Source organism: Protobothrops mucrosquamatus, unplaced genomic scaffold, assembly GCF_001527695.2.
Source record: "Protobothrops mucrosquamatus isolate PMUCROS unplaced genomic scaffold, P.Mucros_1.0 scaffold616, whole genome shotgun sequence".
NCBI lineage: Eukaryota > Metazoa > Chordata > Lepidosauria > Squamata > Viperidae > Protobothrops > Protobothrops mucrosquamatus.
This window is the reverse complement of record NW_015386912.1, coordinates 263060-277941: the sequence shown is the minus strand read 5'-3', so window position 1 is coordinate 277941 and position 14882 is coordinate 263060. Positions and strand designations below refer to the sequence as shown.

Genomic DNA, 14882 nt, shown 5'->3' with positions numbered 1-14882 from the left:
CGCAAAGCGAAGGTTGGAGACCGGGCGATAGTTGGCCAACTCATCTGGGTCCAGGGAAGGCTTCTTGAGGAGGGGCCTCACAACGGCCTCCGTTAATAATTCCCCGGAACCAGGCTCGTGTACCCTCCCGAGCTGCCAGTACCAGCCAGGAGGGGCACGGATCTAATAAACATGTGGTTGCATTCAGCCTCCCCAAGACCCTGTCCACGTCCTCGGGAGCAACAGAGTCAAACTCCTCCCATATAACCGTCTCAAGACCTGGTCCCGTCTCCTCCCCCTGGGCCAACCAGTCGGAGTCCAAGCCTTCCCGGATCCGAGCGACTTTGTCATGCAGATACTGCGCAAAATCCTCGGCCCTCCCCTCCAGGGGGTCCCCGCCTCCCCTCAATTGAAGGAGAGAGCGGGTCACCCTGAAGAGGGCGGTCGGGCGGTTATCTGATGACGCGATGAGAGTGGAATAATAATTAGTTCTAACCACCCTCATCGCCACTAGGTAGGATCTAACATGTGTCCTGAAAAAAAAGTTAAGACTTTGAACATTCATGATTTACGCTGTAACATTTCAAAATGGAAAGCGTTGAATTGCCATGCTTTTCCAATAGATAAAATGATGGTGATCCAACCATACTTAAGTACTTCCATGTCTCATTGGCTTGTTTACATTTTTCCTAATAAAATTTGAAGACTTTAACCAGAGGACCAATCATGTATCATATGATCTCTCCACAAGCCTGACCATGGGATTGTATAAATGCTTTTGTAAGCCAAAGCCCATTCTAAGCATTTGACAAACCGACAGTCAAAATCGGTAGATCTTTTTGCCCTTAATAGAAAAAGACGTGCTCTGATTACATTAGGCCCATAATATGCAGTCTCATAACAGGAAGTAATATAACCACATCATAATAAGAAAATTCAATTAAAGGATGAAAAAGCCCAAACGGAAGAACAAACCAGTAAGGGGAACATCCTATTACTCACCTTTCAGCCAAATAAACTGAGATATGGTTAAAATAAATGCAGCTTACCTCCACCCCACCTTACAGTGACTAATCCAGTTACAGCAGCAGTCTCCAACCTTTTCAGCTTGGTGGACCGGGGGGGGGGGAGATGGGATGGTTCTGTGTGAGTGTGAATGTCCACCGCTCACGCAAGTGGAGCTGAGTGGTCTCAAATGTCACTTGCGCAGCCCGGTTCTAAACAGACCGTGGCCTGGTGGCTAGGGACCCCTGAGTTACAGTAATGCATGCTATTGCAGCTTTTTCCATTTCTATGAAACATTTATTTATTTAAGCACTGTGCATACTGATCATGACAACATGTGCTGTTTTCTTTCTTTTTTTTTTTTTTAAATGTCTTACAGAACGGCTTCGCAGTTGTACGGCCTCCAGGACACCACGCTGATCCCTCCACAGCAATGTAAGGAGAATCACCTCTGTGCCCTCTCTCTTCTGACTCACAGCTTACCTTCCTGATAGACCCAAGCCCCTTAGAGTCCATCGTGCCTGTGCTCTCAATGCTCCACTTCCTCTGTGACATCACAGGCACAGTTGGAACCCAGGTGCAGTAGGTCTGATCTTGACAGTGGTGAAGGTGGCTGAGAAAGTTGGGGAATGCAGTCATAAACAGTAATGGATACATCAGACGTAGCCCTGGAATTTATACCTTAGATCTGATTAAGCAAGGTGATAAGAGGGAGCAGAACTCCGTGCATCAGAGTCAAGCACAAATAAAGAGCAAACAAAAAAGAAGACACAGGAAGGCATGAGGCTAGAAAGCTGGGGACTGTGAGTTCTAGTTCTGCTTTAAGGCACTTATCCAGCTGGGTGAGCTTGGGCTAGTCACTTTCTTTAAGAAGCAGACAAAGGCAAAACTGTCATGGTTCCGACAGATGAAACTCTTCAAGGAACTTCGAGGCATTGTTTACCTTAGAGAATCTTTATTGGAGTAGCATAGCTTAGGCACTAACATAGTTGAAGCCAAAATCTGGATTCCCCTCCCCTTAGCACATAGTATCAAACACAATTCCTTCCCCTAATTAACAGTCATAAATCACATTCTCCAATTAGTTTGAAATGCAGGCTTTCCCTCCTGTTCTCCAACCCTGCCAATTCTTATCATCTCTTATTTCAAGCTCTGAATTCACACACTAGTACAATATTGTTATGTCTAACTAACTCCCACCACATTCCTCCTCCCCCAGCATCATCTAATTCTAAGAGTAAAGCACACGAAAGAAAAAGGCTGCATCTTCATATGTTGTCAAAGCAAGAATATCCAATGTGAGCAGCGTTGACAAAACATTTGCCAACAGTCTTGCTAAGAAAACTGCAGGGACTTGCCCAAGCAGTCACCAAGAGTCAACACTGGCTCAAAGGCACATACACACGCACACAAAAAAAGGAAGGGCAGGGCTCCAGTTGCATGGCTGTGACAGCTACCTTGATGCTTTTTATCCCCTCTCATAAGATGCTACTGGTAATACTTAGTTTTTGGGTTGTTGTTGTTGTTTTTTGAAAGCTTCTGATTTGATCTGGGAGCAGCTGCTTTTACCTACAAAGGAAGAGCAATTGCTTTCAGAATAAGAAGCATATCCAGATTTTTTTTTCTTTGTCTTTTTTGAAATGGCTAGATTTAAAAGCTTCTGTCCAGGCCAGAATGAGCAAGGATAATTTCTTATTTCTATTCCTCTGGGCAGGAAAAAAAAAAACCCAAGCAATAAAGCTAGCCAGTCTCCGCATGCCTTTTTTTAATTTTCTGGATCACAATAGAAGTTAAGACGAAGAGAAGCAGCCTGCCATCCTCCAGATGTTTTGTCCTAAACTTCACATAATCCCCCTGCCATTGTCCAAATAGTTGGAAGTGAGGCTTGTATCAAAACATTGAGATCTCAAAGTCTTAGGGGCCAGCTTGGCTGGCCCACTTCCAGGCTATTTCATTCCATCTTTCCCTATTTCCTTTATTTATTCTTTTTTTCCTCTCCATTCTTTAGCCAGCCCTTATTGTGTTTATTCGCTTTGAGCAGTTCAGTACAGATTCCTACTTCCTCCCAGAAAGTACTACACAGCCTGCTGATACGCCCTTATTCATAGTCAGGGCAACTTTGACTTCCCACAAATTTACAGTGTAAAAATGAGTTAGTATGCACGGTGATGAGTTGCTTGTTTTATTTTATTTTACATTTTATTTTATTTTTATTTTATTTTTGGCACCCATCTCGCTACGGATCAACTCTGGGCAGCTATTTATGTGTGTTGCTGGGTTTCAGTAAATTTGTGAAAGCTCTCCAACCAAAACAATGCATCTGAGAGCTTTGTCTGCAGTATCTGAGCAGTGGTGGCCCATTCCACACGCAGGTCTTCCCGATTTTGCCATTACAAAGTAGTGAATGTGGTATTGGAGAGAGAGAGAGGCCATTTTACAGAATATTTCCAACTGATTCTTGAGCTCAGTTTTTGGCAGGTCTCCACCAGCCAAAACGTGTCGCCTTGTAATGCTAAGCCCTAGTGCAGCACACAAGTGGAAGAATGCAGCAAATGGCCCCTTTGTGGCATAACACCTGGCCCCTGTGGTCTCTGCAGGACTTAGGCAAGAGATTGAGGAGAGGTTGGATTATTTTGGGGAGGCTGGTGTGTACCAGTTGGGCAGGATGTCCCATAAATACATTTGCTGCCCATTTTGGTTGTTCACCAGCTTTTTGTTCTCCATGTTCCTTGGCAGGGGTTTCTGCTTCTTCAATTCGGTGGCAATTGCAGCCAGGCAGCTCCAGCAAAAAGGAAAAATCGGCAAGATATTGATTGTTGACTGGGTGAGTTCCTCTTTCCACTTGTCAGACAGAAAATTTCTTGTTATCCTTGTGGAAATGAAAGAAAATTATTTCCAAACTTTGATCTACTATCCTACAAGCCCCATGCTCCCCTCCACCAAGTTGGTTGACTGAAAGTGACAGGGGTCATATTCCCGCATCAGTTGAATTTGCAGTACATTAGACATGGCAAAAGGGGAATTGGGCAGTTGCCATGCTATAATAGGAATCCCATTACTACTATAGTTCAAGATACTACATCAGCGGTTCTCAACCTATGGGTTGCGACCCCATTTGGGGTCGATCGACCATTTCACGGGGGTCGCCAAGCAAGGCTGTCCACCATTTTTTTCCCCTTTTCCGGCGGGTGCCTTACCTCCCTTGGGCTGGGCCAGCTGGTGGTCAGCCTGCTCCGTCTCTGCCACTTGCCAGCTACGTCTCAGCCAGCGCAAGGGGCGGAACCACGCATGCGCGGCGCTCCCCGGCAGGGAAAGTCCTCGACTTACGACCGGTTGGGTAGTCCTTGACTTATGACCGGTTTAGTCCTCGACTTACAACCAGTTTAGTCCTCGACTTACAACTGGTTTAGTCCTCAACTTACGACCGGTTGGGGGTCGTGGCATTAAAAAGGTTGAGAACCACTGTACTACATGAACCCAGCAATTGTGTTTTGCTAACTTGGGTTTAATGTTGGGTGTGAATTTGACCAACTGGAGGGCACAGCTTTGGAGGAAGGCTATAGTAGGATGTAAAATAGAAGAGCACTGGCAACTAATGGCCATATGTGTACCAACTTACAGGCTTAATGTAATGTGGAGATTCTCAGTCATCCAGGTCATGTTTGTCCCAAAAGGCAACTGGATTTTCTTGTTTTTCTTCGAAGACATTTTGCTTTTCGTCCAAGAATTTCTTTGAAGATGTTTTGCTTCTCATCCAAGAAGCTTCTTCAGCTCACGTTTTTCTTTGAAGACTTTTCGCTTCTCATCCAAGAAGCTTCTTCAGCTCTTGTTTTTCTTTGAAGACGTTTCGCTTCTCATTCGCTTTGAAGACGTCTCACTTCAGCTTCGCACCGGGAGCTGAAGAAGCTTCTTGGATGAGAAGTGAAACTGTCTTCCAAGAAAAATAAGAAAGTCCAGTTGCCTCTTGAAAAAAGCACCTTTGGGACAACTTGCAGGTTTATTACCTTCTCTCTTCCTCCCCCTCAGGATGTTCACCATGGTAATGGGACACAGCAAGTTTTCTACAGAGATCCAAATGTCCTCTACCTCTCCTTGCATCGCTATGATGATGGCAACTTCTTCCCTGGTAGCGGAGCAGCTGATGAGGTAATCTCCTGTTTTACATATATCTTGGTTTCCATAAATAAAAATATTACTGATACAGTACAGGAAAGGGGAAGCCCCAGATTTGCGCACAACGTGATCGTTAGTAAATTTTGCCTTTGCAAACTTAATAGCATGCCTCAAACCCCTTGAACCAACTGCTAGATCAGGAACCCCTCCCCCACCTTTATTTTATATCTCTGTGTGATAGTGAAAATGCAAATCTTAGCAAAATGCTCCTGTTCAAAAATGGTATGTTTTTTTAAAATTATTTTACTGCATTTCTGTCTTGTCTTTTCCTTCTTGCAATGCAAGTGGGAATTTTAACAGTTCTGTCCCAGTAAGAGTTCTGTGAGATATGTTGGGCTGAGAGAGAGTGACTGGTCCAAAGTCTCCTACAGAGCTCCATGCTGGAAAAGGAATTGAACCTTATCTCTCCAGTTATAATTCAACCCCTTTATCACTACCCATAGTACAAACAAAATCTAGATAGTCAATTAACTCAAATTAATGCATGGCTATAGCATCCTCACTTGTGGCTTCTTCTAAGCTTAAAGGATGACAATGCTTCCATAAAAGCAGAAGCCACTGAGCTTCTTAAAGGCACAGGGGCCCTCCTAAGAAACAAGACCTGACCACTTTGTGCTTTACCGCAGAGGTTCCCAACCTTTTTTGGTTGGTGGACCGGAGGGAAAAGGAGAGGGAAGGATTTTACGCACGCGCGTGCACAAACAGGGCTGCGAGCACACGTGTGATGCAAATGGGGCGGCGCTAGCACCCGCACAACGCAAATGGGGCGGCACTAGTACCCGCGTGATACTAGCCCTGCCCCATTTTCTTCGTGGCACCCCATTTTCACCGTGGTGCTAGCGCGAGTGGGGACGAGTGTGCTCACACACGTGCACGCACTGGCTAGCCTGTCCTGCAGCCCAGTGGCCAGCGGACCACGGCCCAGTAGTGGGCCACGGCCCACAGGTTGGGGGACCCCTGCTTTACTGCCCTTATTACCTACAATCTCTAAGTTTCTGTATATCCTATTTGTTAAGTTTCTCTGTCTCTGATTGATATCTGCTTTTCTTGGTTCCGCAATTTTTGGATTTTTTTTTAAGTTCCTGGTATGACTTTTAGGTCTCTTGGACCTCTGCCCACTTAGCTTTTCTTTAATTTTACCACAGGCTCATCCGTCCTAGGCTTTTAAGTAGGAATCAGCTGACAAACATCCCTCTCTCAGAATCTCCATCGTCGGTCTTGTTCCCCAAGTGCGCTGGTGAACCTTCTGCTCAGCCCATCCATAGGGAGCCCTTCTTGGCTCCAGGTTAGAAAACATAGATGCCCCCTTGGGAAATTCGTTGAAATTTAAACAGCGTTGGTTTCTGACTTCTTCTGTTCTTTTTTTTAAAGGGAGGTTAGAAGCTAAATGCATCTGAGGAGCCAGAAAGTTCTCTGGAGAACTTCATTAAGCTAGAGCTGAACATTTCCAGCTCTGAGAAAAAGATGGAGAACTTTGCCCCAGCTAAGGGTGGGAGGAGGGCAAATCGGATAGGCCTTTCAAATCCATCATGCTTTACAACCTGCTTTCAAAGGAGCTTAGTGCTGAAAGTGGCCAGGACTGGAGTTGGCCCCCATCTGGTTCTCATCTCTCCCTCCAGCAGGAGATATCAAAGGGGCTGAAGCATTGTTTATGATGCCGCACAAATCCCTGGGAGACTGTGGCATATCACTCAAGGCTTCCCCCTCCCCACCCCCATTATGAGCTGTTTCCCCCCCCCTCCTTCATCAGACACACTGTCAGTTTTGATGGTGAGCCCTGCCCCAACGGACGGGGATTTTTCAACCCTTTCTTTTTTTTCTTCTCTTTCTCTTGCCCAGCTAGCAGACATGGCCGTGATTTGGAAGGTTGTTTGTTTGTCCTTCAGAGAGGGATTTCCTGCCACCCTTATCCATTTTCTTCATTTTCCTTCTCTCCTCCTCCTCTTCTTCCTGCTCCTGGAAAATACTACTGTTCCCTCTTTCCTTTCACACACAAAGCAAGCCAGGTTCTGGGTTGTAACTCCAAAATGGGGGGAGGGGGAAACAGAGAGTTTTCTCTTGGAGTCAACCTCTGTCTTAGGTCAGAAGCCTGCTGCCCCAAAAGCTAACAGGGCTATGTTTCATATGGAAAAGTTTTCCTGTTCCGTGTTGCACTCGTGCCTCGTATTAAAACATTGGGGCATTCGCGCTGCAACATTCATTGGCCATGGGCTCAACTGTGGAATGACCAGGTGTGCCAGAAGAGGTTAATAACAAGTGGTCTCCAACATGTATGGGATGCCATACAAGTGTAGAGGAAACCTAGCCACCGCCACCCTCCCCTGGATTTTGGAAAACTGGACCTTCTTGTTTGCAGGGGAGAAAGAGAGGAAGATCAGTGTATTTCTGCACATAAAACTACTGAACATTTTTCCTTTGCAAGAAAATCTAAGCATAACACTGCACATGAATATTTTTGGGAAAGTACTGTTGCCTACTCTGTGCATTAGAGTGGCACTTGGGATTTGTTTCCCAAAAGATACTGTATGTTTGATGTATGCAGCACTCCAGAAATAGTGCAGAGGGTTCTTCTATTAATCATTCTTTTAAGGATCACCAATTTAACATGAAAATTCTTCTGTCCATAACCTTCGCTCCCTCTTTAACTGGAAATGTTGAGGGTGGGGGAAGGAGGCAAAAAACAATACTAACATTATCTAGGAATTATTTCCTGAAATGACATTTGGGGGTGAACTTTGGAATTGTTTCTGGTGTTTCATGCAGTACGGGAAGCAGCCCAGTTAAATTTATAATTAAAAAAATGCTTATCCTTGTGACTGGAAAAACCTTTTCTGGGGAAAATGGAGAATGTTTGCCTTGAGTAATTTTTTGTTTAATTATTTTAGGAACGCAGTAAATAAATGCTGTATTTCAGAGAAAGAATTCCCAAAGCAGTGGTCATTTAATTCTAAGAGATTTGTTTTTCTGTTGGGGGGGGGAAGTATCTGAATAGTTAGAGATGGGAAATCTGATTTCTTATCGTAGGAAAATGAAGTACTTGGGCTTCCTTCCCAGTTTATTGTGGATATGCTTTGTCTTCCAAAGAATGCCTCCCACCCACACACCCAAAAATAAATGCTTAGTACACATGATCATTCACTACGATAAGATCACCAGAAGTGAAACCGTAACAGTGGAGTTAAAGGAAGCATCCATAAACTGCCGTTTTCCTGTTATTGAATACAGGTCATCTCTCCAGTGCTGTCAATATAATAAACTTGGGATTGGGATATTTTTAGTTTAATTATCTTGGACGTCAGGATCCTCAGCAGGGCTGCAGTGAGGCTGTTCGGTTGATCTGGAGATGTGATCATCTCAACAGTGGGAGACCTGACTTGCTCCCTGTTTTGTTTTTTTTTTCCAGGTGGGCTCCGGGGCCGGAGAAGGTTTCACTGTCAATGTCGCTTGGACAGGAGGTCTTGACCCTCCCATGGGAGATCCAGAGTACTTGGCGGCTTTCCGGTAGGCCCCCTCTCCTTCAAGCTTTGATACAATGCCTATTATTCCAATAGGGCCCTGTTGACTTACGTTGGCAAAGGCTGCTTTGAATAACTTTTTAGTTGCAATGGAACAGTTTACTTTTAGCGGGGGGGGGGCGGAGGGAGGGGGAAATGAAGGAAGAAAAGAACAGGCGAGCTGAGTTAGATAGATTTCTCCAAGCTGGTGCTCCCCAGATGTCTGAGATGACAACTTGTTTCATCTGGTGTCATGTTGAGGATGATTCAAGGAAAGCATCTGGCAAGTTTGCTCCCACTTTAGGCCAGATTTAAGTGTGCTTTGTTCCTCCTCGCAATATCTCAGCTCCTGTGCTAATTCTGGAGCTGAGCTTATCGTTTGATGTAAGAGGCGAACCCTTTGCTGCCCAAGCACCAAAGATCAGAACCGGAGGAACAAAGTAGGCAGCATGATTTATTTGAACAAGTTTACTTTTAGTAGCATGCAGGAACATTGTCTAAAGGGCTGCAAGCACGCCTGTTTTTCTTGGCTGATTGTTTTCATCATATGGGACAGGAAGGCAGGGAACGGGGCGGGCAAAACTTCAGAGTCAGGGAAGGAAGCCTAAGAGTGTTTATACTTGGAAGTCAGTCTCATGAAGTCCAGTGGGATTTTTTCCAAATAAACATGATTAAACATAGGATCAGGCTGTAAATCTTTCTTTCCTGGGTTGTCAGAAGTTGCACGCACACCTCCGCTGGTAGCTCTGACACACTTTCTCCATCTCCTCTCCCCATTCCATTGGCCCACAATCCTGGCTGCTCCTACCAAACTTCTGAAAACTAAACTGAACTAAACCAGTTCAGTTCCTTCTTTTGTGATCCAAAGCTAGTATAATACTCCCCAGGATGTGAAGTCAATGAGAGAGGCACTATGTTAAGAGTCCTCCCTCATGCCATCATCATCCCAATTGCTAAGAAGACCTGTGCTAAGCTTCCCACATACTCGTAGCATTTTTTGGAGTGTGTGTGCAAGTCACCTCCCTGTTACAGACATTATTTTGCTAATTTTTCTGCAACCATCCAGTAAGGTAGGTCAGTGTTATGATCCCCATGTGGCTGAGAAGACTGGGGTAAGAGACCGTGGCTCTGTATAACTGAAGGGCCAAAAACAAAGTTACAGTCTTGCTCATACTTAGTTGAGTTTCCTAAGGCCAAATTAGAGGTCATCTGTGGAGTATGAAATGCAATTAGCAAATTGTATGGTGCTACCAATGATGTAAAAAAAAGCAATATGGATTTACAGTCCATTCAGGAGAAATATTACATCCTCATCTGTTTTAGGGCTTCTGTCTCAAATTTAGTTTTGGAAACTTCCTTAAGGTTGTAGCTATGATAGACAAAGCAGCTAAGAGGCTACAGAAAGAGTACCTAAGGCCTTGGGACTACAAGTTGTCCACCTTTGCTTTAAAGCAGAGGTCTTCAAACTTGGCCCTTTTATGACTTGTGGACTTCAACTCCCAGAATTCTTCAGCCAGGCACGCTGGCTGAGGAATTCTGGGAGTTGAAGTCCACAAGTCATAAAAGGACCAAGTTTGAAGACCCCTGCTTTAAAAGAATCATTCCCTCAAATATCGCTGCATCCCTTTGGCATGTTGAATTGCTCTGCTGCATCACCACTCTGTAGCATGCAGAGGAGCTGTGTTCTGGTGAGCCTCTTACACCCCCAAAACCACACAACCAAATGTTTAGTAGCGCTTGGGAATGCCAGATGGTCAGAGCTAGCTTCTCCGGCCTGAGGAACGAGACCCACAGCACTTGGCAGAGTCTCCATTTTGAATTGCAAGGCCTAACTGTGCCAAGCCAGGCTCTGGCAAAAGGCCACCCTCCCACAGCTGCCCAACACATGTGCTTTGATTGCACTTAAAAGGGCTCTATAAATAGTTTCTTCCCCCTACCCCACATATCCCCACTTTTTGCTCCATACAGAAATGCAGCTCCCAGGCCCCGTGTCTCTTTGAGTTGCTTGCCAAATGCGATCTAGTTGATGGATGAGATTCTCTTATGTCCCAGTGGGCAAGATGGAAGGCCTGTTGGGGCTCTCTGTGTACGAGATCTGGGAATGGCTCCGCACAGCGGTGCATCGAGGGATGAGTTCAAATCCAAGCCAGCTTCCTCCTTGACATGGTTGGGGCCTGCTCCAACCCATCTTAAACTTCCATTGTCCCACAAAGAGGGCTGGATGATGGCTTTCTGTGGAAGAGCATGGGGCTGCTTTAGAACTCAGACCAGTTACAGAGGCTGAAAAGTAGCCCAAGGAAGTGAGATACTAATTAACAGTCTGCTCCTTTAAAAAAAAAAAAAAAATCTCCTTTTCTTGGAGGTGGGGAGGAGGTATAGGAGGAAGAAGCAGTTTTGTAGATTGTGAATTGATGAGCCTGAAATTATACACCCAGTGCTTGCTTGATACTAGAGCAGCGGTTCTCAACCTATGGGTCGTGACCCCATTTGGGGTCGATCGACCATTTCACGGGGGTCGCCAAGCAAGGCTGTCCGCCATTTTTTCCCCTTTTCCGGCGGGTGCCTTACCTCCCTTGAGCTGGGCCAGCTGGTGGTCGGCCTGCTCCGTCTCTGCCGCTTGCCAGCTACGCCTCGGCCGGCGCAGGGGNGGCATTAAAAAGGTTGAGAACCACTGTACTAGAGGATCCAGGAGCTTGGGGTGGTGGCCATTGGTCAGGCACCTGTCATGCCGAGTTGCCTTAAGTTTACCTCCTCACCAAAGTTATTTTCATTTGTTTATCTTTGTTTCATATTTTTTTTAATTAAATGTGGTCAGGGGTGGGGTAAGGGGTGGTTTTATACCTTTCCTCTGCCAGAGGGGTTTTTTGGGGGGTGTTGCTGCTAAAATTGCTTTCTTCCACTTGAGCAAAATTGTTTATGTGTTTATTAATGGAAAAATGCTGAAGAGGAAAATGGAAAAATGCTGGAGGGAGGGAGTTTTCGCACAAACACACACACACACAGAGAGAGAGAGAGAGAGAGAGGGGGGGGGGGAGAGAGAGAGCACTGTTTCTCCAAGACAGATTCAGCCCTCAAGAATGCATCTGTATGAACGATTTTTAAAAAGTAATTTCCTGAGGGAAAACTGTATGTGGCTCAGCATCATATGTGGTTGGAGACTCATACTTTGGTGTCCCATTTTTCAAAATTAGCTGCATTTATGTCCCTTTGAAAGAAGGGGGATGAATTGGGGCGGGGGAGGGCAACAGGGGAGGAATACTCTCAAGCTGGCCTCACTTCCATCCAGGCAGTGGCCAAATCCAGATTTGTTCAACCTCAGTGTCAATGTGGGACCCCATGAGATTCAGTGATTTTCATGATTTCCTAAATTATAACACTGTGGTGCCCCATGTTGCTAATCCTAGTTACATAACTTGTCCTTTCACATTTATACTTCAGCGTATCATGGAAATGAAGTATTGCAATTTTTTTAAAATAATAAATAATAAAAGAGATCTAACAACATTTCAGAACTGATGCAAATGGAAAAATACATGTGTAAGATTGTAGCTTTTTTGTTTTGTTTTGTTTTGTTTTGTTTTGTTTTGTTTTGTCAGTGTGCCTAAGCAAGGCAATGTTTTATGTTGTGAATAATAGTCTGAAGCATCCAGGAATCTAGAGAGTCACTGATGCTAACCATCCTGATTTAATTTAATTTTTTGAATTTAATTTAATTTCCTCCTCCTTTGCAGGACGGTGGTGATGCCAGTTGCCCAAGAGTTCTCCCCGGATGTGGTGCTGGTATCTGCAGGCTTTGATGCAGCCGATGGCCATCCTCCTCCACTAGGAGGTTACAAAGTCTCAGCCAAATGTAAGGGTCCTTCAGGGTGGCAGTTAACCGGGAAGAGTGGTGGACATTCTAATGGGAGAGTGAGCAGTTTACTCTTTGCCCAGAGAGAACATCTGTCCAGCTGTTGTCTACAGACTCTGCGGCATCTCTGGGGCAATACCTAGAGCAGAGGTCTCCAACCTTTTGGGCACCAGGGACCGGTTCCGTGGACAGAAGTTTTTTCATAGATCGGAGGGGCGTGGTTTTGTGTGTCACCTGCATCTCGTGAATGGGGCTTTGCTTGTTTGTGCGGCCCAGTTGCTGTGGCATGCTGTGATCCAGTACTGGTCCATGGACCGGGGGTTGGGGACCTCTGATCTAGAGAGTTGGTTGAATGGTCATTAAGAGGGAATGTACCACAGAGCACATCTTACCACATGATGGTTTTCTTCAAGCTTTCTTTCGTGATTCTTTAGAAGCATGTGAAAGGAAACCAGTTATGACAAAGATGAGTTGTGTGTGCGGGCCTTCTCTTGCAATGTCCAGCTACAGTGTTTGCTTAAAGGCCAACTCTTTGCAGATGCAGAACAAGGGCACAATAGAATCCTCCCTGAGCCTACGGAACATCTTCTGTAGGAGGAGAAGGGATATGGAAGCTAGAAAATTTGGCTAGAGCAGAGCTGGATGACTAGATAACCACAAAAGGTTTCTCTTCTGTTCTTTTTGAGGAAAAAGACGTCCACAGTCGCAGCCAGGAAGGGCCGATACTCTTGTCTCTTCTAGGAGAGACCCTACCAGAGAGGTCTGATTCCCTGGTTTCTTTTGGTTTCCTCTGCAGGTTTTGGTTATATGACCAGGCAGTTGATGAATGTGGCTGGTGGGGCTCTCGTTCTAGCCCTGGAAGGAGGCCATGACTTGACTGCCATTTGCGATGCCTCAGAGGCCTGTGTGTCTGCTCTGCTGGGTAACGAGGTGAGTGGAGCTAGATGGAGATTTGGCAGTTGGGAGAATCCAGAGCAGAATGTCATAGAAATGGTTTTTAGCACTAGGTTTCTGCTAGACAGAATTTTTTTAAAAAGGGGCACCTCAAGACATTCCGAAGGCTGGCTTTTCCCTATGGAGTGACTACAGCTACTGCCTTGTGTAGCGCTCTAAAAGCTGCAGAAAAACATTGACCAATCAAGCAGTTAAAAAGAGTCTGATTCAAAAAACGTAACTAGATGTAAAGAAACAAAACCATAGCAAAAGTAGGAAGGAGCAGAAAGCAAAGCCTAGGAATACATCAGAATGCCCAGACAAATTGGACTAATCAGATGGGATAGTCCATAATCCCGATGGTTCTCGATACACTTATTAATCTTTCTCTTATGAAGGAACATTTGACTTGCTTGAAAGATGCTACATAAAATCCATTATACCTCCCAAAAAAAAGAGAGAAGCAAATGCTAATATGACAAGCATCCTATCCAGATTTCCAGATTTTTATGTTAATCTGCATGGAATCTAGGGCAATATATGATTATTTTCCCATTCCACACTGTTTTCCCATGACAAAGTTTAGGTTGGGAGAAGAGATTGCTCAAGGTCACTTAACCAGCTTTCAGAGTTGGAAATGGAATGTTGGAAATACAGCTATATAAATGTGACTAATAAATCAATAAATACAATGTAAGAGTCCCAATATTTTCAACACGTTCCCTTTCGGTAACAGCCATGCAAATGGGTGCTTTGGGATGCTCACAGAAAGGCAGATAACCTCCATTGTTATACCCTAGCAAGTACTATGCTGAAGAATGCCTCTTCCCATCCCTTAAGCCAGGGGTAGGCAACCTTGGCTCTTTTATGACTCGTGGACTTCAACTCCCAGAATTCCTGAGCCAGCATGGCTCAGCTTGGAAACCTCTCCCTTTCCCCTCAGCATGGCTGGCTCAGGAATTCTGGGAGTTGAAGTCCACGAGTCATAAAAGAGCCAAAGTTGCCTACCTCTGCCTTAGATACTTACTTTGACTCTCTTATTACAATTACATGACCAGCCTTAAATAAATATGGTCATTCATCCTCAGGGTTCCTTTGGTTGTCCATATCAGTTGCAATGTGAAAAAAAATGTACAAAGTAGATGACCACCAGTAGGAAAAGTTTTTTTATTATTATTTTTTTAAAAAGTAATTATTTTAATTTATTTTTAAAATAATTATTTTTAGTTCCCATTCCCATTCAGGTCCGGAGGCACTGTTTTAGGTGCTTCCGAGTTGAAAGGATTAGTTGGTGACATCACCGTTGCCTGGGAGACGCCCATGGGGGCTGCTTTCATGTCTCCATCAAAGAGCTTGGAGCAAATGACGGGAGCTCACCCCGCCATGCAGCAGCACTCGGGTCTCAAACGTGGGCTTGCTATCCTTCAACCCAGCATCCTAACCACATG

General features: G+C 44.9%; 1 protein-coding gene across 1 annotated transcript in view; it reads left to right on the top strand.

The window, feature by feature from the left end:
- Positions 1-14882, top strand: part of HDAC7 (histone deacetylase 7) — a 69333-nt gene that overhangs the window by 46771 nt on the left and 7680 nt on the right. Inside the window, 6 exon segments of the mRNA XM_015817648.2 lie at positions 1364-1419; positions 3721-3808; positions 5011-5130; positions 8561-8658; positions 12383-12501; positions 13298-13431. Of these exon segments, the coding sequence (XP_015673134.1) occupies positions 1364-1419; positions 3721-3808; positions 5011-5130; positions 8561-8658; positions 12383-12501; positions 13298-13431 (615 nt within the window).